Here is a 20,465-nt window from a genome sequence, read left to right on the forward strand (position 1 = left end):
CAGGACCAGACTTCAAAGAGAAACTGCTGAGCTTCAGTTCATCTGCAAATTTGACACCATCAGCTCAGGATTGAACAAAGACTGTGAATGGCTTGCCAACTACAGAACCAGTTTCTCCTCTCTGGGTTTTCACACCTCAACTGCTAGAATAGGGCCTCATCCTCCCTGATTGAACTGACCTCGTTATCTCTAGCTTGCTTGCTAGCATATATATACCTGCCCCTGGAAATTTCCACCACATGCATCTGAAGAAGTGGGTATTCACCCACGAAAGCTCATGCTCCAAAACGTATGTTAGTCTATAAGGTGCCACAGGATTCTTTGCTGCTTTTACAGATCCAGACTAACACGGCTACCCCTCTGATACTTGAGAATAAACTGAGGTATTTTATAAAAAAAATGGTTACCAAAATTGTTAGTGGAAGTAAAAGCAGAGAGAACATTCTAATGCAGTCAGAAATTCAACCTGCTTTGCACTATAGTGTTCAAGCACAGTAACTTACAAATCTTTTATAATGATCTATTCACAAGCTATCACTATCCAGATCCAGCTCTCTGCTATGTCTGCGTGCATAACAGGTTTGCATCATAGAATTGTAGGACTGGAAGGGATCTCGAGATGTCATCTAGTCCAGTTCCCTGCACTCACGGCAGGACTAAGGATTATCTAGACCAGGAGTTGGCAACCTTTCAGAAATCGTGTGCCGAGTCTTCATTTAAATCACTCTTATTTAAGGTTTCGTGTGCCAGTAATACATTAATGTTTTTAGAAGGTGTCTTTCTATAAGTGTATATTGGATAACTAAACTATTGTTGTATATAAAGTAAATAAGGTTTTTAATTTTAAATGAAGCTTCTTAAATATTTTAAATTAAAATGCATAGCCCCTCGGATCGGTGGCCAGGACCTGGGCAGTGTGAGTGCCACTGAAAATCAGCTCATGTGCTGCCTTCAGCACACGTACCATAGGTTGCCTGCCCCTGATCTAGACCACCCCTGACAGGTGTTTGTCTAACCTGCTCTTAAAAATCTCCAAAATTACACAACCTCCCTTGGCAATTTAGTCCAGTGCTTAACTACCCTGACAGGAAGTTTTTCCTAATGTCCAACTTAAACCACCCTTGCTGCAATTTAAGCCCATTGCTTCTTGTCCTATCCTCAGAGGTTAAAGAAAACAATTTTTCTCCCTCCTTCCTGTAACAACCTTTCATGTACTTGAAAACTGTTATCATGTCCCCTCTCAGTCTTCTCTTCCCCAGACTGAACAAACCCAATTTTTTCAATCTTTCCTCAGAGGTCAAATTTTCTAGATCTTCAATCATTTTTGTTGCTCCTCTCTGGACTTTCTCCAAATTGTTCACATTTTTCCTGAAACGTGGAACCCAATACTCCAGTTGAGGCCTAATCAGTGTGGAGTAGAGCGGAAGAATTATTTCTCGTGTCTTGCTTACAGCACTCCTGCTAATACATCGCAGAATCATGTTTTCTTTTTTGCCAGTGTTACACTGTTGATCATATTTAGCTTGTAATTCACTATGACCCCCCAGATCCCTTTCTGCAGTACTCCTTCCTATGCAGTCATTTCCTGTTTTGTATGTGTGCAACTGATTGTTCCTTTCTCAGTGGAGTACTTTGCATTTGTCCTTATCGAATTTCATCCTATTTACTTCAAACTGTTTTTCAAGTTTGTCCAGCTCATTTTGAATTTCAATCCGATCCTCCAAAGCACTTGCAACCCCTCCCACCTTGGTATCATCTGCAAACTTTAAAAGTATACTCCCTATGCCATTATTTAAATCATTGCTGAAGATATTGAACAGAACAGGACCCAGAACTGATCACTGAGGAACCTCACTTGATATGCCCTTCCAGTTTCACTGTGAACCACTGAAAACTACTCTGAGAATGGTTTTCCAACCATTTATGCACCCACTTACAAGTAGTTCCATCTAGGTTGTATTTCCCTAGTTTGTTTATGAGAAGACCATGTGAGACATTATCAAAAGCCTTACTAACGTCAAGATATATCAGATCTACCGCTTCCCCCCATCCACAAGGCTTGTTACCCTATTAAAGAAAGCTATCAGATTGGTTTGACACAAATTGTTCTTGAGAAATCCACGCTGTTACCTATCTCCTTATTATCTTCTAGAGGTTTGCAAACTGATTTCTTAATTATGTGCTCTATTATCTTTCTGGGTACTGACATTAATGGATACTGCTGCAGACTAGAGAGAGAGAGAGAGAGAGAGAATGAGATAAAATAAACAAAAGCCTTTTTCTCAATCATGCAGAATTACTAATGATTGTCTGAACTGGATGAATATATGATTATGCTGTACCAGAATATGAACTTGAGTTTCATGTATTTAAAATAATTTATTTCAAATCTTTGGATGTATAAATGGAAATATCAGTTAGGAGAAGAGAGGTTATTTTACCTCTGTATTTAGCAACGGTGGAATAGTGTGTCCAGTTCTGATGTTCACACTTCAAGAAAGATGTTGATAAACTGGAGAGGGGTTAGAGAAGAGCCATGAGAATGATTAAAGGATTGGATAATATACCTTATAAGTCTAGATTGGAGGAGCTCAGGCTACTTAGCTTAACAAAGAGAAGGTTAAGGGGTGATTTGATAAGTACCTTTATGGGGAAATGAAATTTGTTAAGAGGCCTATTCAGTCTAGCAGACAAAGGTGTAAAAAGATCCAACAACTGGAAGCTGAAACATGAATTAGTTCAGGGAAGATCTATGGTCTGTGTTATGCAGAAGGTCAGAGTAGATTATCACAAATGCTATTATTCTATGAATTTATGAAAAACTACATATTTCTACTTTGAGAACTGGAGCATGTTTTAGTTTTAACTACACATTTTTACGGGACACTAGTATCCAGTGCCATACTTGACAAAAAACAAACGGAGAAAAAACTCTAATTTCTGCTACAGAGAAGACTGTATTAAAGCTAACTGAGTGAAAAATATTTCCCAAAGGCTAAAGTACTATGTATGTGCCCTTTATGAAAGTAACCCACAAACACTGGGAATGGAAAAATAGAGATTTTGCAGCCTCAGGCCCAACTTCAATTGGAGAAAGAAACGAATAGTATAGAATAGAAACAAAAAGAAATATCCTTAGCCAGAAGCTATCCTTTATCCTTGATAAACCCTAAATTAACACTCTTTTATATCAGACCTAATGGGTTTTGTTTATTGCTTTCTTGTTTCCATATGAAAGAGAAATGGGAACTTATCAACATTCACGTTTCAGAGAAATGTGGTGAGAACAGAAAGGTCCATTTAATGCAGGTGTAGATAAGTAGAGCATGTTATTCACCAGCAATGCTGCAGAAATTCCTTCTCCAGCTGGAAGTGTCTATCTTCAACACATTTCCTTTTGGGCCTGATTTCAAGAGAGCTCAGCTCACATTTGCCTACATGAAGTGGCTGGATTTTCTGAAGCACTCAGCATTCAGCAGCTCCCATTGAGAATTGTCTATTTTACCTATTTGCATGGTGGGGACTGTTGAGTGCTGAGCAGTTTTGAAGATCTGGTCCTTATTTGGGAGCTGTTTTGAAATCTGGCCCCAACTGTGGGTGCGGAGCACTTTTGAATTTGTGGGTGCTGACCCTTTAGACTGGCAAAAGATGTTAGGATTGTCCTAAAAAAAAAAATCTTTGCTAGCTTGTGAGAATCCTCACAACTCACCGAATAACTCTGAGTATCTCTTGAAATCCATAAAGAACTGTTTCTAAGTATTCACACCAGAAAAGGAAAAGGAGATGCTCATCCTATAAATGAGAAGAATTCTCCTAAAAGTAGGAAGATGGCAGAGAAAAGCAGAAAGAGTAAGGTTTAAGAACAGATTTTGCAGTTAAATCGGAGCTAAAATGGACTTGATCATGTCAGCAGCTGTCACAAGTCCGAGAAAGCCAAGGACACAATCAACTTGATCTAATTGAAAAAAAATGTTCTCAGGTGATTTTTGTGCTAAAATCTAAAGAGAATGCGTTTCTGTCTTGATCACCATGTTTCCGTAATATTGCTATGGGGAAAGCTTAGGGCTTGATGACCTAAGGAAATGGACTGGAATAGCAAGTTGGAATATTCCAGAATAGATTCCTTTGTGGATACTCTATTCTGAAATGAAAGTCACTTTATTCCACACAATAGCTTTTCTGCAATAACTATTCCCATTAATTTCCCTGTACCTATGAGCCGTTAGTCATAGAGTTTTGATGATTTACTATGAGAGCCACATTATCAAATCACTCAAACAGCAAAGCTTTACAATTAAACCCAGAGGATGCTTACTACTAGCACACTTTCTTCATGTCCAATCGCAACATGGAAACCAGCCTCAGTGTCTATATAGCAATTTTACAGCCCCGAGCCCAACTCAGCTGACCGGGGCCAACCACAGGTGTTTGCTGCGTAGACGTACCCTTAAGGCTAGTGTCTGCTCACACTAGTGCGTTTCCTGTACAAAGGCTCGATATTGCTAACATCTTATATAACTTCAATTTCAAGAAAGATGGATTGCTCAGGTGTATTGACATACAGGGGCAGAAAGTAGCTTCTGCCTTTAGCGCAATATACTGATTCAAATTCAGCTAAGCTGGTAGTACTGACAGTTGTTAGAAATGGCAGGCTGATTGCTTATGGGAAGTGATTTGGCAATCTCAGTCCAGTTCCTAGTGCACAGGTACCCATAACACAAAACTACCACGATCAGCATCATTAGCAGTCTCACAGCCACAGATTGAATGGTCCTGGGCAACGAACAGGCCTTCACTCCCGACACTGTGTCAGAACGTAGTAGTATCCTTTAAATAGTTTTGTGGCCCACTCATGGCGTTCTCTGTACCCTATGTTTTAGAAGCCACCAGAAACCAGTCAGAGCAGCCGCATGTACCTGGCTAGGCCTTGCATGTCTGTAGTTAGTGAACACAGTTATTTGGGACCCAACTGTGCCCAGATGGTTTCTGCATAGTTATGGCTGTGCAAAGTTGACCAGACACAAAACACCATGTGTTAAGGCACAAAGGCAGGGAAGCTTGAACTGCCACTTGCTCTCTGCATTATGTGGATAAGCAATGGATTTCATGTAGTGAAAGGATGAAAAAGCAGGACTATGGAAAGCCCCTGAAGGAGTCTGATGCCTCACTCCCACTGAAAGTCCCATAGGTACTTTTGAAAATCTCCCCTTTAGATTTTTAACAAAAACAACCACCTCTGATTGCCTAAAAAAAGGCCTACCCTCCATGGCGCCTACACACCACATGGAGGGCATGTGATAAACACAACACATACCTTTCGGAGTAGATCTTTCTCCTTATCATAGGTGTCTTCAATAATTTTCCTTTCACTGTGGGATTTCTCGAGCTCCAGCCTGAGGCTCTCAATCTCTTTTTTCAAGTTTACAAGCTGGTTGGTATCCCCCTGATTCTGCCGATATTGCTCCAGCTCCTTCTTCAGCTTTTCCACATCAGTGGCATAGGCAGAGGTAAGTGCAGAGAGCTGCTCATTCAGGTGCCTGTATTCTTTGTTCTGCAAGCCACAACCCAGGAAAAAGAAAAAGATTACGTGAGCAGGACCAATTGCAAAAGCAACAGATAGAAAAATCCTGAATGTGGTAGGTAATAAATTTTAAATAGTAGATGTCAGTGCACATATATGCTCCCTTTTCCTAATTAATAAAGCAGACATAAACCAAACCCAATTTAAAATGGCAACAGGAAAACGTAATAGTAATATTTCTGTAACAATTATACAAGCATTTATTTGCTTTGTTAAACTAGAAATAAATGCAAATAATATTTGTTACTTCTTGTAACAGAAACAGTAAACTACAGTTTTATTACACCATCAAAATTAGCAGCATTGCTTAATGCAATTGGTTTGCAGTATTTTATGCTGCAGTTTATCTTTTTCCTCTCAGTATGTAATGCCTTCAGGATCCTGCTGTGACAATGAACTGTAATGTAATTGCAGGCTTGAGCACAAAGCTCTATACCTCGTCTGTGGGATGCAGTGGTTCAATAGGCCTTTTCACTCGCTCTGATTTTTTTATTTTAACCTGTCATCAATTGCTCACTTAAGTAGCTTCCTCTAAAGAGTTTGAGATCTGAAAATTCACCGCCCCTTGGTTGATGCTTGTGGCTCAAATCAAAGTTAATGGGAATCACATCTCGTACAATTCCCTTGATTATTATTACAGTCAACCGCACAAAAGAATTTCTCTTTCTTCCCCCGAAAATTCACAAATCACAGCAGTATGTCCTCTTAGGTGAAAAGTCTATCAAATATCATTACTAGTATTACAGAGCCGTCTCCCTGGGTACAGTTGCTTATGATAAATAAGGTTATTTAAAAACTCTTTCTTTTTCTTTTGCTTTTTTTAAAGCGACCTGCAAAGGATTTTTAAAAACTCGGTTTATGCCCTTTTTCACCTCTTTTGCTGTATTAACAAAACCTGAAAGATTTTTTGTTTTTAAAGGGTTTTTCTCTGGTTGAGGTTTACCTGGTCTTCCCTGGCTTTGCTGGAGGATGTGTTGATAGGTAGGGGGCATCTCAAGATGTATAGTATGAGCTCATGCACCTTGACAAAAGTGCTTCAGTTAACTCTCATAATTTGGTGCTTTTGTCAAAGCTTCAGCTCCTGGAATCAGGTGAGTACGGGAGAATCCCAGCTTTCATTTTGGTTAATTAAAGTTTCTAGTCTATGTGACTGCAGAGAAAAGCTTGAAAATGTGAAGCCTAAAGGCTCAAAAGCCAGAAGGCAAAAACAAAGAAGCCACAAATGTATTACAGGTGAGTCTCATCTTACGCTGGGGTTACGTTCCGCTGTCAGCGCGTAAAGCGAAAATCGCGTATAGTCAAAATTACATTGAGTGTAATGGCGGGTGGAATTGCCCGCACTACAGGTACAGTATTTAAATTGTTATTTTTCTCTCTCTTTTTTTTTTTTTTTTTTGCCAATCACGCAGAGCTGAATTTGTGCATGTTAAATGTGCGTAAGATGAGACTCGCCTGTTTTTTTAAAGTCTCGTGATTTGGGAGGCCAGATTGATGATTTTTGAATGCTTGGGGTTGGCAAAGGGTCAGGGTATTAAATCTTTAACAAATATCTTCTTTGCCAAAATGGTCATTAGTCACTGAAGTTAAATAGGTGTTAACAAAAAACAAACATGAAGGCTGCAGCCCTGGCCAAAATGAAGTCAAGGGCCATTTCCAAAAAGGTCCATTTAGAAGTAAAAGTTATGATTTGGAGGTGAAGAACTGCAGCACATTCTCTCCAGCTCATGAAACTCTGACTCTTCCTCCTCTGTAAAGGCACTTGTGACCACTGTTTGCTCTCTTAATACTAAGTAGTTTTCTGCATGAGCTCCAAAGATAAGATTCTGGATCTGTCAGGTGACATTGTTTCAACACCCATTAAGAAACAGGGCGCTTTTTAGTCACAGAGACAAAAGAACATTCACCTTCACAAACGCAGCAAAGCCACATGCACCTAGTATTGGTTGTCTGAAGCATAAAAGTCACCTGCAGAGTACCAAAGCATACCCCTCTGAAAACCAATGGGGTGTGTGCATGCATGTAAAGCTATGTAGATTCACTGTACACTTCTTTGGTAACAGTCTCACAGGGGAGAGTCACAGGCAGCTACGTTATACGTATGTTTCATCACCTTTTTAGGATACACAACATGGAAGCACAAATGGCTAAAATAATAGGTCTGATGTGATGAAATGAGGTACCTGGGGGTAAAGTATGTTGTAGCAGGCCACCATCAAAATGAACAAGAGTCACTATAACTAGATAGGCACTAAATTAACATTCGGATAAAAGGCCGCTTGAGAGCCTCATGTGCACCTCCCAAAACAGTAATAAATGGTGATCCCAGTGAACCTCGTCTTTCCTGAATGGAGAGCCCAGAATGACTTGCTGGAGAGAAAGCAGTGAGGATTAGAGGGTACTAATTCTGTCCTCTGAAAGGTGCATAAGGTACAAAATCTAACTTCATCAAAAAGAGAAACTTCAACAAGAGATTTGGAGGAGCGCTGGATGAATAACTGATTTTTCAGTTAATCAGCAGTTCTAAAAAATAATAATAAAAACAATTGGTTTGACCCAAACTGAATCCAGAAATTTTCAGAATTTTTCAGCAAATTGACGAAGTGCATTTTGGGTCAAAGAGAACATTTCCTCTTGAAGCGCTAGATTCACCAGGGGATTTTGGTACTAGTCCCATAACAGACAGAGGAGGAAGAGCCATACTTTATAACTTTTACCCCCGTGGTCAAGGGAATCAACCAAGCATGTGGGGAACTCGGGTTCAATTCCCCACTCTGCTTGATGTAGAGCAAGGACTTGAACTTGGGTGTCTCATCTCCCAGGTGAATGCCCTAACCACCAGGCTATAGGCTATTCTGGGGTGGGTTACTCTTAATATCTCCTGATGAAGCTGTTCCGCTTTGTATGAAATACTTGAATAGTCATTGGGTGAGAAAGAGAATCATACTAGCCTAATGGTTAGTGAACTCTCTTACGAGGTAGAAGGCCCAAGTCCCAGACCTTGCTCTACTAAATATTAAATTATTTATACTAAGTGGAAAAGCTTTAACAGGAGAGATTGAGAAAGACCTGCCCCACATTGCCTAGTGGTTAGAGTGCTTTCTGGGGGAGGCAGAAGAAATAAGTTCAAATCCCTGCTCTAGATTAGGGTGGAAATGAACCCAGGAGAGTACCCTTAATTACTGAGCTGAAAGTTTAAAGGGGCACTCTCAGCAGCACCACCTCCTCCTTCCCATTTTGTAAATAGGGCAAAAGTCCCCTAGTGAATCAAGCACACACACACACACACACACACACACAAAATTGGCCAAAACTATTCAGCGAATTTGCAAATAGTTTTCGGTCAACCAAAACCGCATTTTTCAAATAAATGATTTGACTGGGGAAAAAAAAGAAAAGGCCCAGCTCTAACACAGCACTAAGCCAACTATTTCTATCTACCTATAAGCTTCCCAAATCCTACTTCCCAGCTGAATGATAACTCTGCATGACGCTTTGCCATTCAGGATCAGAAAAGCCAACATTATCTGAAGATCGTATCTCCTCTATTTTTATCTTTGCACCCTTTTCCTTGCAGCAAATAATGACAAGTGGTTGAGGAACAATACAATGTATACCAGCAGAAAGTTTGGTTTGGCAGGAGTTTTCTTCTATAACACAGCAAATCCCCACCCAGGGGATTTGTCTCAGTGAGTTAAAATTGTTCTTACTTAATTTGGTGTGAACTAAGGTTAAATGAGGACAGGCCCGTTTTTTTTACAGATGAAAACAGGCCGGAGATTTTTTCCTCCTAGCATGCTATAACCTGCACAAAAGCGTTCTTTATGCACTCTGCATAGACTGCATAACTACAAATAGCTGGTAAATGGGCTCACTGTAGACCGTCTTTTGTGGAGGTTAGATTGTAGTTTTGATTTGCATGCTGCTATGTAAGCTTCCTGTTCAGTAATGAAACCTGGGTGGCTAAGATAAGGCAACTAAGTCTGCATTTGGGTACTTGGGTCTCTAAATATCAATTTTAGGTACCTAGGTGTGGACACAAGTGGCCCAAATTGGGCATTCTAATCCAGGCACCCAAGATTGAAAACTGGACTCACAGGCTTTATTCACCACTGCCATAAGTGAGTGCCACTCATTTGAAGCTGAAAGTGGTGACGTTGGCTCACAGTATTAATTACTGATGGCTTGATTGTCTGGACTAACTTATTTAAGACATACAAATTTCCTATCCTCTTCAATACTGCAAGCAGCCAACAGGAACTCTTGTGTGGTACAGAGGCATGCGAGCTTTAAGGCTGTGAGAGACTGCACATGATACAGAATGTTTCCTCACTTGCCCCCCAACAGAATGACAAAAGGTACTTGAATGAATGGGTACCACAAACCCCAGCACCTTTTATTGTCTGTGTATATGGTAACAAGAATGAGAACTTATTTGAAAACACCACCATCACCAAGTGAATTGTAGTGAAGGAGTCAATTAAGGAGACTGTTTATCTGCAAAGGGACAATCAAAGAGCCCACATTAATAGGAATTTTTCCATCGCACAACTGAGCCATTTGGATGATCTCCAGCATTTGCCTTTGAAATGCTCATGTTATGTTGTTAAGCTACATGGACAATGCAAAACACATCTAAATAGAATAGCTCACTTACTTCCTCAAATAGCAAACAGGGAAAATCCCTTAAACTGAATTCTTGCTAAAAGACCTGTAACCAAGAAGCTATTCTGTAGCCTTCTTATGACAAACAGCACTTGATTAATGACTTCATCTTTTTCAAAAGCCACCATACTAAAACTGACTCGCAAACTGTCAGGCATCTGAAATGTACCATTTCAAAATGCAATGCATTTGTATTACAAAGATGGCTGGTCAGGTTTAAAACAAGCCTATTCAAAAGACTTTGCAAACTGTGTATTTATTCAATTTATTCCTTACTTTCTAGCTGGCAGTCAAATGAACTGACTCCCAGAATATATGGTTCTTTGAGATGGGTGTCCCTGTGGGTGCTTCATTTCAGATGAATGTGTGTCCCTATGCTTTTGTTCAGAGAATTTCAGCAGCAGTGCTCATCTGGGTTGCACATTCACTTTCCCAGTCTCGTGCCATTGTGGGTGCCTATCTAGCGCGCATGACCAGACCCTCCACTCAGTTCCTCCTCTACTTCAGTAGAGGAGAAGAGGGCAGATAGTGGAGCACCCACATAGACACTCATCTCGAAGAACCTGTTACTGCATAGGGTGAGTAACCCTCTCCTCCTTTGAGGAATGTCCCTGTGGGTGCTCAGCTCCAGGTGAGTGTTGAGCAGTGCCCTTCGGTGGATGGCAGGAGCTTCAGAGTTGCACGGGTAATTGATGACAATACAGTAAATCCTAAAAGTGTGTCCGATCTTGAGCCTGGTCTATTGCATAGCGCTCCATGATCATGTGCAGATACCCAGGTAGTTGCTTTGCATATCTCTATGATTGGTGCTTGTTTAAAAAGGCTACTGAGGTTGATAATGACCTGGTGGAGTGGGTTTGGATCCCTGTTAGGGGTTGTAACTCCTTCTGTTGGTAACAAAACTGAATGCACCCAATAAACTGAATGCACCCAGAGTCTGTTTGGAGCTAGCGGAACCTTTAGATCGGTCCAAAGTTGAAATGAAAAGCCTCAGTGACTTTCTGAAGGGCGTAGTTCTTTCAAAGTAGAACGCTAGTGTGCGTTTGACATCCAGTGTGTGTAATATTGAGTACCATTTGCTCCCATGGGGTTTAGGGAAGAACGAGGAAAGATGGATTGGTTGGTTCAAGTGAAAAGAAGAAGGTATTTTGAGTAAAAATTTAGGATGAGGTCTTAGTGTGACCTTGTCCTTGAAAAAGATGGGTGTATGGGTTGTGCCATAAGAGCCCCAAGCTCTCCCACTTGTCAAGCAGACATGATCACAACCAAGGCAGCCACCTTCTTTGACAGGTGTGTCAGACAGCATGTTGCTAATAGTTCCAATAGGGCTCTGGTGAGGTAGCAGAGAACCAAGTTCAAGTCCCAAGGTGGGAAAGAACTCAAAAATTTCAGGTTAGACATTTCTGATATTCTTGAGAAAGTGTTTAGTTATAGGATGGGCAAATATAGATATCCATCCTATCCACCTTGCAGTGAAAAGAGGTAACAGACACAAGATATACTCTAAGGAAGCCAAGCGATAAGCCAGATTTTTTAAGTTCCAATATGTATTTTAATATCATTGGTAAGGGAGCAGTAACAGTCTGGGCTTGTTTGTTTCGGCAACAGATGTTGAATCTCTTCCATTTATACATGTGGTTGTCCAACTACTGTTTAATAATATGTCCTTCACCTGTTCCAAGCAGGTCAGTTCATCGTGCTGGAACCATGTAGGTGCCATGCTCTCAGGTGAAGCCTCTCCAGGTTCGGGTGGTAAACCTGTCCAACATCCTGCGATAGAAAGGTTAGGTAGAAGGGGAAGAGTATGTGACGTACATACTGCCATCCTCAACAGGTACAAGCACCAAGTTTGTCTGGGTCATGTGGGGGATATCAAGATGACTTTGGCCTTGCTGGTCCTTATTCTGTGAAGCACCATTGATAGCAGGGGGATAGCAGGAAATGTGTATCGTAGTGGCGCGTCCCATTTGATGAAAAAGACATCCCCCAGGGATCAGGAGCCCAACCCTGCTCTTGAACAGAATTGCAGGCATTTGTAATTCTGAAATGTCATGAAGAGCTCTATGGATGGGACCTCAATGTCTTAATATGCTCTGCAGAACTGTGTTGTTTAGTTCCCACTCATTCCCTGGGAGAATTCTTTGCTTAATGTATCTGTTGTGGTGTTTTAACATCTTGGGAGATATGAGGCTAATATACTGTCATTGTGCCGGACACACCAATTCCATAGTTTAATGGCTTCAGTGCATAGGGCGTGTGATCTTGCCCCTTCCTGTCGGTTTAAATAAAACACTCAGGCAATGTTGTCCATCATTACCCTTGTGATCTCAATTCTGATCAAGGGTAGGAAGTGCAAGCATGCATTGCAAACTGTGTGCAGTTCCAGGTGGGTTATGTGCAACAATGTCTCAGAAGAAGACCATCTGCCCTGAACTGTGTGGTGCTGCAGGTGAGCCCCGCCCCAGCCTATCAAAGAGGTGTCTGTTGTGAGAATCATTTAAGGTGGAGTCTGTGTGAAAGGGACTCCCACACACATGTGGTGGGGTTGGGTCCATCAGTGTAGAGAGTCTTTGACTTTGAGTGGCACGGTGAGGTGCTTGTTCAGACTGTCTCTTCATGGAATGTAGATGGTTCTTAGTCAGTCCTGAATGCAGTGCATGAGAAGTCCTGCGTGTCATACCACGAATGTGGTTGCCGCCATATGACCTAATAGTTGGACATAGGTCTGCGCTGATATCTGTGGGCTGCTCAGTACTGTAGAGATCAGACTGACTATAGCGACAAGTCTGTTTGTTGGCAGTGACACTTTGGCCTCCAGAGCACTGAAATGGGCCCCAATGAAGTCCAGTTTCTGCACGGATGTCAGTGTTGATTTTTGTATGTTTAGTTGTAATCCCAACTGGGAAAAGAGGGTGACTGTCCTGTGAGTAACGTCCAGGGCATGTGCCCAGGGGAGTGCCTTTAGTAGGCAAGCCTCCAGATAGGGAAATATCATTACCCATTGCTTGCAGAGGTGTGCAGCCACTACTGCAAGAATTTTGGAAAACATCTATGGTGCTGTTGAGATGCTGAAAGGTAGAACTTTGTACTGACAATGTTCTGTCCTCAGAGTAAATCTGAGAAACCTCCTGTGAGTGGGATGTATGGTTACGTGAAAACGGGTGTCTTGGAGGTCCAGGGCTGAGAACCAGTTCCCCTGTTCCAGTGCTGGTATTATTGTTGTTAGCATGACCATCCTGAATCACCGGACCTTTACAAATTTATTGAGTTTTCTGAGGTCTAGAACAGGTCTCTCCCTTGTTCTTTTTCTGGGTTAAGTAGTAGTGGGAATAAAAACCCCTCCCTCTGTGTTGTGATGGCACCTGTTCACGGAGCACAGATATAGGAGGTGGTTTACTTCTTGCTGTAGAAGATGTTTGTGAGAGGGGTCTCTGAAGAGGGATGGCAAGGGAGGGTGAGAAGAAGAGATGGAGGTAAAAGGTACTGAACAGCCTGTGTGCATTATTTCTAGAACCCATTTGTCCAGGGTGATGGACTTCCATGCTGAGCAGAAAAGGGTCATATAGCATCTGACATGGGGGATGGTCAATGATGGTGTCAGCACTGAGGGAGTGGGAGGTCGCTTAGGCCCTCAACCAAACCCTCCAAACTGCTGTTTTGCAGAGGGTTGCTTGGACACCAGTGACTGAGGCGCAAGTGGTCAATGCCTAGCAGGTCTCAGTCTGTGCCTTTGTGTGTCGTATTCCTTCTGTTGTTGGGCATAAGGGACAGACCTTGTCTGCTGGAAGGGATAGTATTTACCCTGGTTTTTTCTTGTGGTAAGTGTGTATATCCCCTGGGTAAAAAGGGTTGCCCAAGAGCCCTTTAGGGTGTGGAGGGACTTGCTAGTCTTTGTTGGAAAGACCTTTTAGCCATCAAAAGGGAGGTCCTCCATAGTGATTTGTACCTCCCTTGGGAAGCCAGACAGGTGGAGCCACAAAACTCAGTTGCAAATGATGGTGGTGGCCATGGAGTGTGCCACCATATCTGCCACATCTAGAGATGCCAATAAGGCATTTCTGGCTAGGAGATGGCCCTTGGAGATGATGGCTTTACATTGGTCTCTTTTGTCTTCTGGTATGTACTCAATAAAGTCCGTGAGTTTGGAATAGTTTGTGTGGCTATATTTTGCCATCAGTGCACTGTAATTTGCAATCTGAAATTGAAAAGCAGCTGATCAATAGGCCTTGAGGCCAAAATGATCTAAATGTTTCCATGCTTTGTCATATGAGGTGGATCTGGATTGGTCTTGTCTGCCTCGTTGACTGACAATGTCAACAACTAAATATTTCAGTGCAGGGTGAGAAAATAAAAAGTCCATCCCTTTTGAAGGAATGTAATACTTTTTATCTGCTCTATTTGCAAGTTGGTGGTATTGTTGTCTGCCATATGTTATTTGCCTGCTCCATAAGAACTTCATTTATCAGAAGCGCTATTTTTGATGAAGGTGAAGTTCCCAGAACGTCCAGTAATTTGTGTTGGGACTCCGGGACCTCCTCCACAGGGACCTCCAGGGAATCGGCAATTCTTTTGAAGAGCTCCTGGAAATGTTTGTAATCATCAGAAGTTGTGGGTGGTCATAGCATTATGGCCTCTTCTGGGGAAGAGGAGGAAATGCTGGCCGATGATGTCGTTTCCTGCTCCAGGGCCACCTCCTGTTCCTCAAAGCTTTCCTCCAGAGGTTCTGATGGTGTTGCCAGTGAAGGTGGTGGGGGAAATCTAATCCTCTCCCCGTAGGAGTTCAGGGGCCAGGCATATTGTCTCCTGTGTGTCCTCCAGGGGTCCCAGTAGGGCCACTGCATGGGAAATGGCATAGGTGGTGGCATCTATGGGTGGCCATTACCTGGGTGTCAACCCTGTGGTAAGACTTAGGCTGTACAGGTGAGCCTATTCTGAAGTAGTTTGGATGGGAGAGGAATGGTGAAGGTGTGGTGGGTTGACACGGGACCATACATACCAGAGATACATTGGTGTCAAAGAGTGCTGATTCTGGCATCGCTGAGATCAGTAAGTCTTTCTTGTGCAGGAAATGGTGCGGTGCCGGTGGTTTCAGCGCAGAGGCGGTCGGCGCCGATGATGTTGTTGTGCTTGCAGGCGTCAGTGCCGACACGAGCGCTCTGTGCTATGGGAGCAGAAGGTGGCACCATAGCCTGTGGAGACTGCATCGGTGCTGCATCTTTAGGCAGCTCTGTCAGTACTGTGGCAGAGAAGGTAGGCTTCTGTTTGCCTCTCAACTCTGAGCCTGCCAGCTTTGGGAATATGAAAGGACTATTATAATCCTAAGCTAGCTATCGATTTTAATCATTGCTGGGAGCACGATCTCAGGTCAAGGATGGTTAAGAAGGAACTGAAGAGGGTCTGGTCACAGGGGCTAGATAGGCACCGACAACGGCGTGAGACGCATGCATGACACAGATGAGCACTGCTGCTGAAATTCTCCAGTCAAAGGCGCAGGGACACACATTCACCTGAAGTGGAGAACCCACAGGGATGCTCCTCAAAGGAGAAATATTAGGTACTATCAATGTGACATCTGGTCAAACTGTGTTCCAGAATGTGATTTCATCATCTTTCCATTTTTTCAGCTAGCAATATGACACATGGTGACAGCTAGGTTAGTCTTGGTAAATAAATGCAGTGAAACAAGCTTTTCCTGTTCTTGTGCTTTTGATTGATCAGTGAAATATGTCTCACATTAATCATCAGCATGCAGGAAATCTCTACAAATTAAGCAAGAGCATTAACTCCCATGGTTCTTACTCATTTATCAAGTATTCTGCTGCATTTATTTAGATTTCTTAAAAGCATACTCAGTAATCTCTTGGCACGTGTAAAAATATTAACAACAGAATTAAACAAGGAAGTTTAAGTGGCACAATGCCAAAAAAAACACTTCCTCAACCACTGAATTCAAAACCCCATAGCCACTGTACCTCGGTACCTTCCCTCCAGATCAGAGGGGGATGGGGAAACAAAGAAAAAATCCTCCACCAAACAGACTTGGCAGCATGTCCCAGCTTTGGCAGACCGAGGGCAGGAAGCGAGTTCATAGACAATAGGTCCATCAATAGCTATTAGCCAAGATGGTCAGGGATGCAACCCCATGTCCCTAGTTACTTGATTGCCAGAAACTAGGAGTGAACATCAGGGAATGGGTCACTCACTGATTGCTTGTTCTGTTCATTCCCTCTGATGCATCTGGCATTGGCCACTGTCAGAAGACAGGATAGATGGCTAGATGGACCATTGGTCTGACCCAATATGGCCGTTCTTATGTTCCAGAGGTGAGGACCTTTCACCGTGAATGCCCTGGCAGGAGCTAGCTCAAGTGCTGGAAGCCACCATGAAATCATTCAGGGAGTGGCAGTCTCTAAGGTAGGCTGGGCCCATGCAGAAAACACCACAATATTTCAAAAATCAACATCTTAAACTTCACCTATACATCAATTGGCAGCCAGTGCAAGGCATAGCACACTACTTACGGGAAGTCACATTGAACAAATGGTAGCCACATTCTGCAGTAGCTGCAACTCTCAGGTGTGCTGAAGATATAGCCCCACATAAACCACTCTGGAACAATACTTGTTACATAAAGTCTAGTCAGCCACTCATTTATCCACTTCCCAAATTCTGCCTGCATGATACATGCAAGACAGAAACAGAACCAAAGTCATTCCAATAGACTGTACTCTGGAGCTCACCTGATCATCTATCTTCCTCTGAAGCTGAACCACCTTGTTCTCCATGCCGATATTGAGTTTCTTCAAGTGCTGTGCAGACCGTGCTTCAATCTTCAGTTTCTTCAGTTCTTGCCTGGCCTTCATGCGCCTGAAGTAGCATTGGATGACCACAGCCGCACACTTGAAGTGGAGAAATTGCTTACGAGCCAGCCAGGCCCGGGCATGTTTCTGGATGATGGTAGCTTTGTGCTCCAAAAGGATCTAGAAAACATATAAAAACGGAAGACCATCAGAAGCATAATCAGTAATCTGCAGTAATGCAAAAACAAGACAATCTGGAGCATAAAACAAAGCTGCTCTCAGTTAGTAACAATGGCCTAACTGAACTTACTGCACAGCACAGCCCTGTTTGTTCCCCTCACATTTCTCCTCTGCCCCAAAAGGAATTGAAGTAACATCCCCCCATCTTTACATTATTCTAGTAAAACAGTTGCTGGAAGAGATGAATGATCATCTAATTGCTATTATTTTAGAGGGGGCTTCTCCCTTTTTTATATTTCCATCTATCTTCAGTACTTGTATGGCCACTATCACTATACTATCAGAGCACCTCACAAATATTGACGCATTTACCCTCACAACACCCTTGTGAGGTAGGGAGAGGCTGTTACCACCATTTTACAGATGAGGAACTGAGAGACGGAGCAACCTTCCCAAAGTCACACAGGAGTCCATGGAACAACAAGGAACTAAGGAGGCAAGTTTCTCTACACAGCTCTTCCGATGCTTCTTAGTCTTCACTTACAGCACTCTACAATTTTGGTCTTGGCACTTCCATGAATACAGGCTGCTGCAGAGATGTGGATGGCTGTTCCCAAGGAATAAACAGGAGACCTACTAAATTCACTTACCGATCTAATGAAATTTTACACTAATATCTTCTGAGGGCAATAGAGGAGTATACTAACCCACTGTGCCAGATGTGGCAACACATGGAGCCACACATCAGCTGTAAAGTTTGCATTTGGACCCAGCTCTCTATCTAAACTTCCCTAAAGCTTGATGGTGTCTGGATCCAGATGCTTGGTTTCCACCCAACTCTAATACTTGTTTATTAAGGTTTGAGTTCTCTTGAATAGTGGATAGTTAAAAAGAATAGCGTTTCTGAACAGTGATAGAATAGCAGCCCTGTAGATGGACATTCTCTATCTACAAAACAGGTATTGCGTGAGCAATGACAGTGTGAGTCCTCCCACTCCCCAATCCAATGGGTACCAGCTGGGGCCTGCAGGGATCTCCCAAGTGGCTAGTTCAGTCCACATGCTCATTCATTCTTGACCTCTTTTCTAGACCAAGGTTACAAGTGACCTTACTTATCAATTGTAGTGATGCTTTTTGTCACATAGGTGTCTGCCCTTTGGACACTGGACTGAAACCACTGAACAGCCATCAGATAGTAATCATTTTTGGTGATTACCAAGTGGAGCTGGCTCTCAGCTGATGACTTTGAGGTGGAGGGTTCCCTGTGCCATTACCCGTCTCCTGAGCCCGGCAGTCCTTTCCTGTGTCATTTATTATGATCATCAGCATCACTTATTTCCTTTCACTTGGCATCTGTTACCATATTAAAATTAATGGAGATTATTAATTAAAAAGGCAATTGCAGTAAATGGGAAAGCAACTAACCACCTTTCATTTAAGCTTGACTTAGATAGTAGCATGGCTCAGACATGTACATTTTTCCTCAGGTAAGATTTTCACTGGATGTGTTACATCAAATGACATTTCCTGATTTCCACTATGTCCGAACGCATCTGCTTGTGTGAATAACTTCATTAAGCTAGCCCTTTGAGGCGCCGCTGCCTAATCATTTCTGCTCACACAGCTTTAATGCTGCAATATTTGCAGTTAATACTTGGGAACTCCAGAAATACAAAACCTCACAATTTGGGGAAAAGATCAAAGCATCCTCAATAAATACACAAGTGGACTGAACTCTTGGTAGATAAATTTAAAGGCATCTCTCCCTAATGCAGTGACATTTTGTGAAGTAGTAGTACCTTGTGGTAAATTTTCCTGACAAACATGCCCCGAGTGAAGGCCTGAATAGTGATAGTGGCTTTGCGGATCTTCTGGAAAGCATGAAAGATCCTCAACATTCGGTACTGTTTCTGGAAAATGATGGCAGCTCTTGTTTTCCTTAGGTGGTCTGCCAATCTGTGAAGTGCAAGGAAGAAGAAGTTAATGGTAATAAGTATCAGAGGGGTAGCTGTGTTAGTCTGTATCCACAAAAACAATGAGAAGTCTGGAGTATCTGAAGAAGTGGGGGAGTTTACCCATGAAAGCTTATGCCCAAATAAATCTTTAAGGTGCCACCGGATTCCTCGTTGTTTTAATAGTAATAGTAATTCAGTTCCAACATGTCATCCATATCTATATACAACATTTTTGCCATAGCTGTATTAAGCTGCATTAGCAAACAATCCTTCCTGATGAATTGTTTGACACTATTTGAGAGGGAAAAACAGCAGTAAACTCAGGAAAAGAAGCTGATGCCATCTCTCCTGTAAAATTAGTGGTGATGTGCATATATCCATTAAAGGCTTGCTGTATCTGGGGATATTTGAAACACTAACAGCAAATGTAACATTTGGAACTGATTTTAGTACTTCTCTTTAAATAAAGAAGTTCATTTTTTTCCATCTCACTCTCTCTGTTTCTTTTTCCCCCCCTGTCTTAAATTCTCAAAACACTAAGCCGTCATCATCATCAAGGTTAGTTATTCCAATCCCCTACTACCAAAAACAAGAGTAATACAGCGTGTTCACTGGTTACAAGTACATTGAGCAAAACAACAGCAAATTGATTTGACATTTAAAGCAATGCGCACTGGTTTGGCAACATTCATGAGCAAGACTCCAAGCGATTCATACACAGTGGATAATTTGGGAAGTGGTCAGTACTCTTGTGTGCCGCTGCCATTCTGAGACTATATGGGGAAAATGTATGACCAATTTATTGTTAAATCTCTTAATAAATATCCATAAAACCACAGTTTAGTTTGATGGTTAGCTTGTTTCACTGAATTTATGATGTATTCATTGCCCTCAACATGAAACATCACACTTGTATTTGCTTTGGTTTTACAAGTTGTATTAAACTTTTTGTCAACATTAAATTTAAAAAAGGCTCTTTGTATGGGCCCTTGCATTCCTTCTTACGGACACACAATGCCTCCCACAGAACTGGCACCTCTTAACAACCAGGGAGGGGAGGCAAGAGCAAAAAGGCTGTTTATCCAGCAACACCATTCTCTATGCACCCAGCACAAAGAGATGGATTGCACAGCAAGGTCATCTCAAAGGAAGCAGAGGGTTGAGGTAAGGTCAATCAGAAAAGAACTGTAGCCTGATTTAGGGTGCATTGATAATATTAATTTGGATAATATGGGAATTTAATTTATTAATTTAATTTTATTTGATTTTAATAATAATAATTATTAT

At 42.1% G+C, this 20,465-nt stretch overlaps 2 protein-coding genes across 5 annotated transcripts in view; both read right to left on the reverse strand.

The window, feature by feature from the left end:
• Positions 1 to 14,794, reverse strand: part of RPL17 (ribosomal protein L17) — a 347,358-nt gene extending 332,564 nt beyond the window's left edge. The window contains exon 1 of the mRNA XM_050944791.1: positions 14,784 to 14,794. The gene's annotated coding sequence lies outside the window, so the exon portion shown is untranslated. The remainder of the gene's footprint in view (positions 1 to 14,783) is intronic.
• MYO5B (myosin VB) overlaps positions 1 to 20,465 on the reverse strand; it is a 356,389-nt gene that overhangs the window by 69,405 nt on the left and 266,519 nt on the right. For all 4 annotated transcript variants that reach the window (XM_050944628.1, XM_050944626.1, XM_050944629.1 and 1 more), the window contains 3 exons: positions 19,023 to 19,179; positions 16,984 to 17,223; positions 5,315 to 5,551 (listed from right to left, as the gene is read on the reverse strand). In XM_050944628.1, coding sequence (XP_050800585.1) covers positions 5,315 to 5,551; positions 16,984 to 17,223; positions 19,023 to 19,179 — 634 coding nt within the window. The remainder of the gene's footprint in view (positions 1 to 5,314; positions 5,552 to 16,983; positions 17,224 to 19,022; positions 19,180 to 20,465) is intronic.

This window comes from Gopherus flavomarginatus, chromosome 3 (genome assembly GCF_025201925.1).
Source record: "Gopherus flavomarginatus isolate rGopFla2 chromosome 3, rGopFla2.mat.asm, whole genome shotgun sequence".
Lineage (NCBI taxonomy): Eukaryota > Metazoa > Chordata > Testudines > Testudinidae > Gopherus > Gopherus flavomarginatus.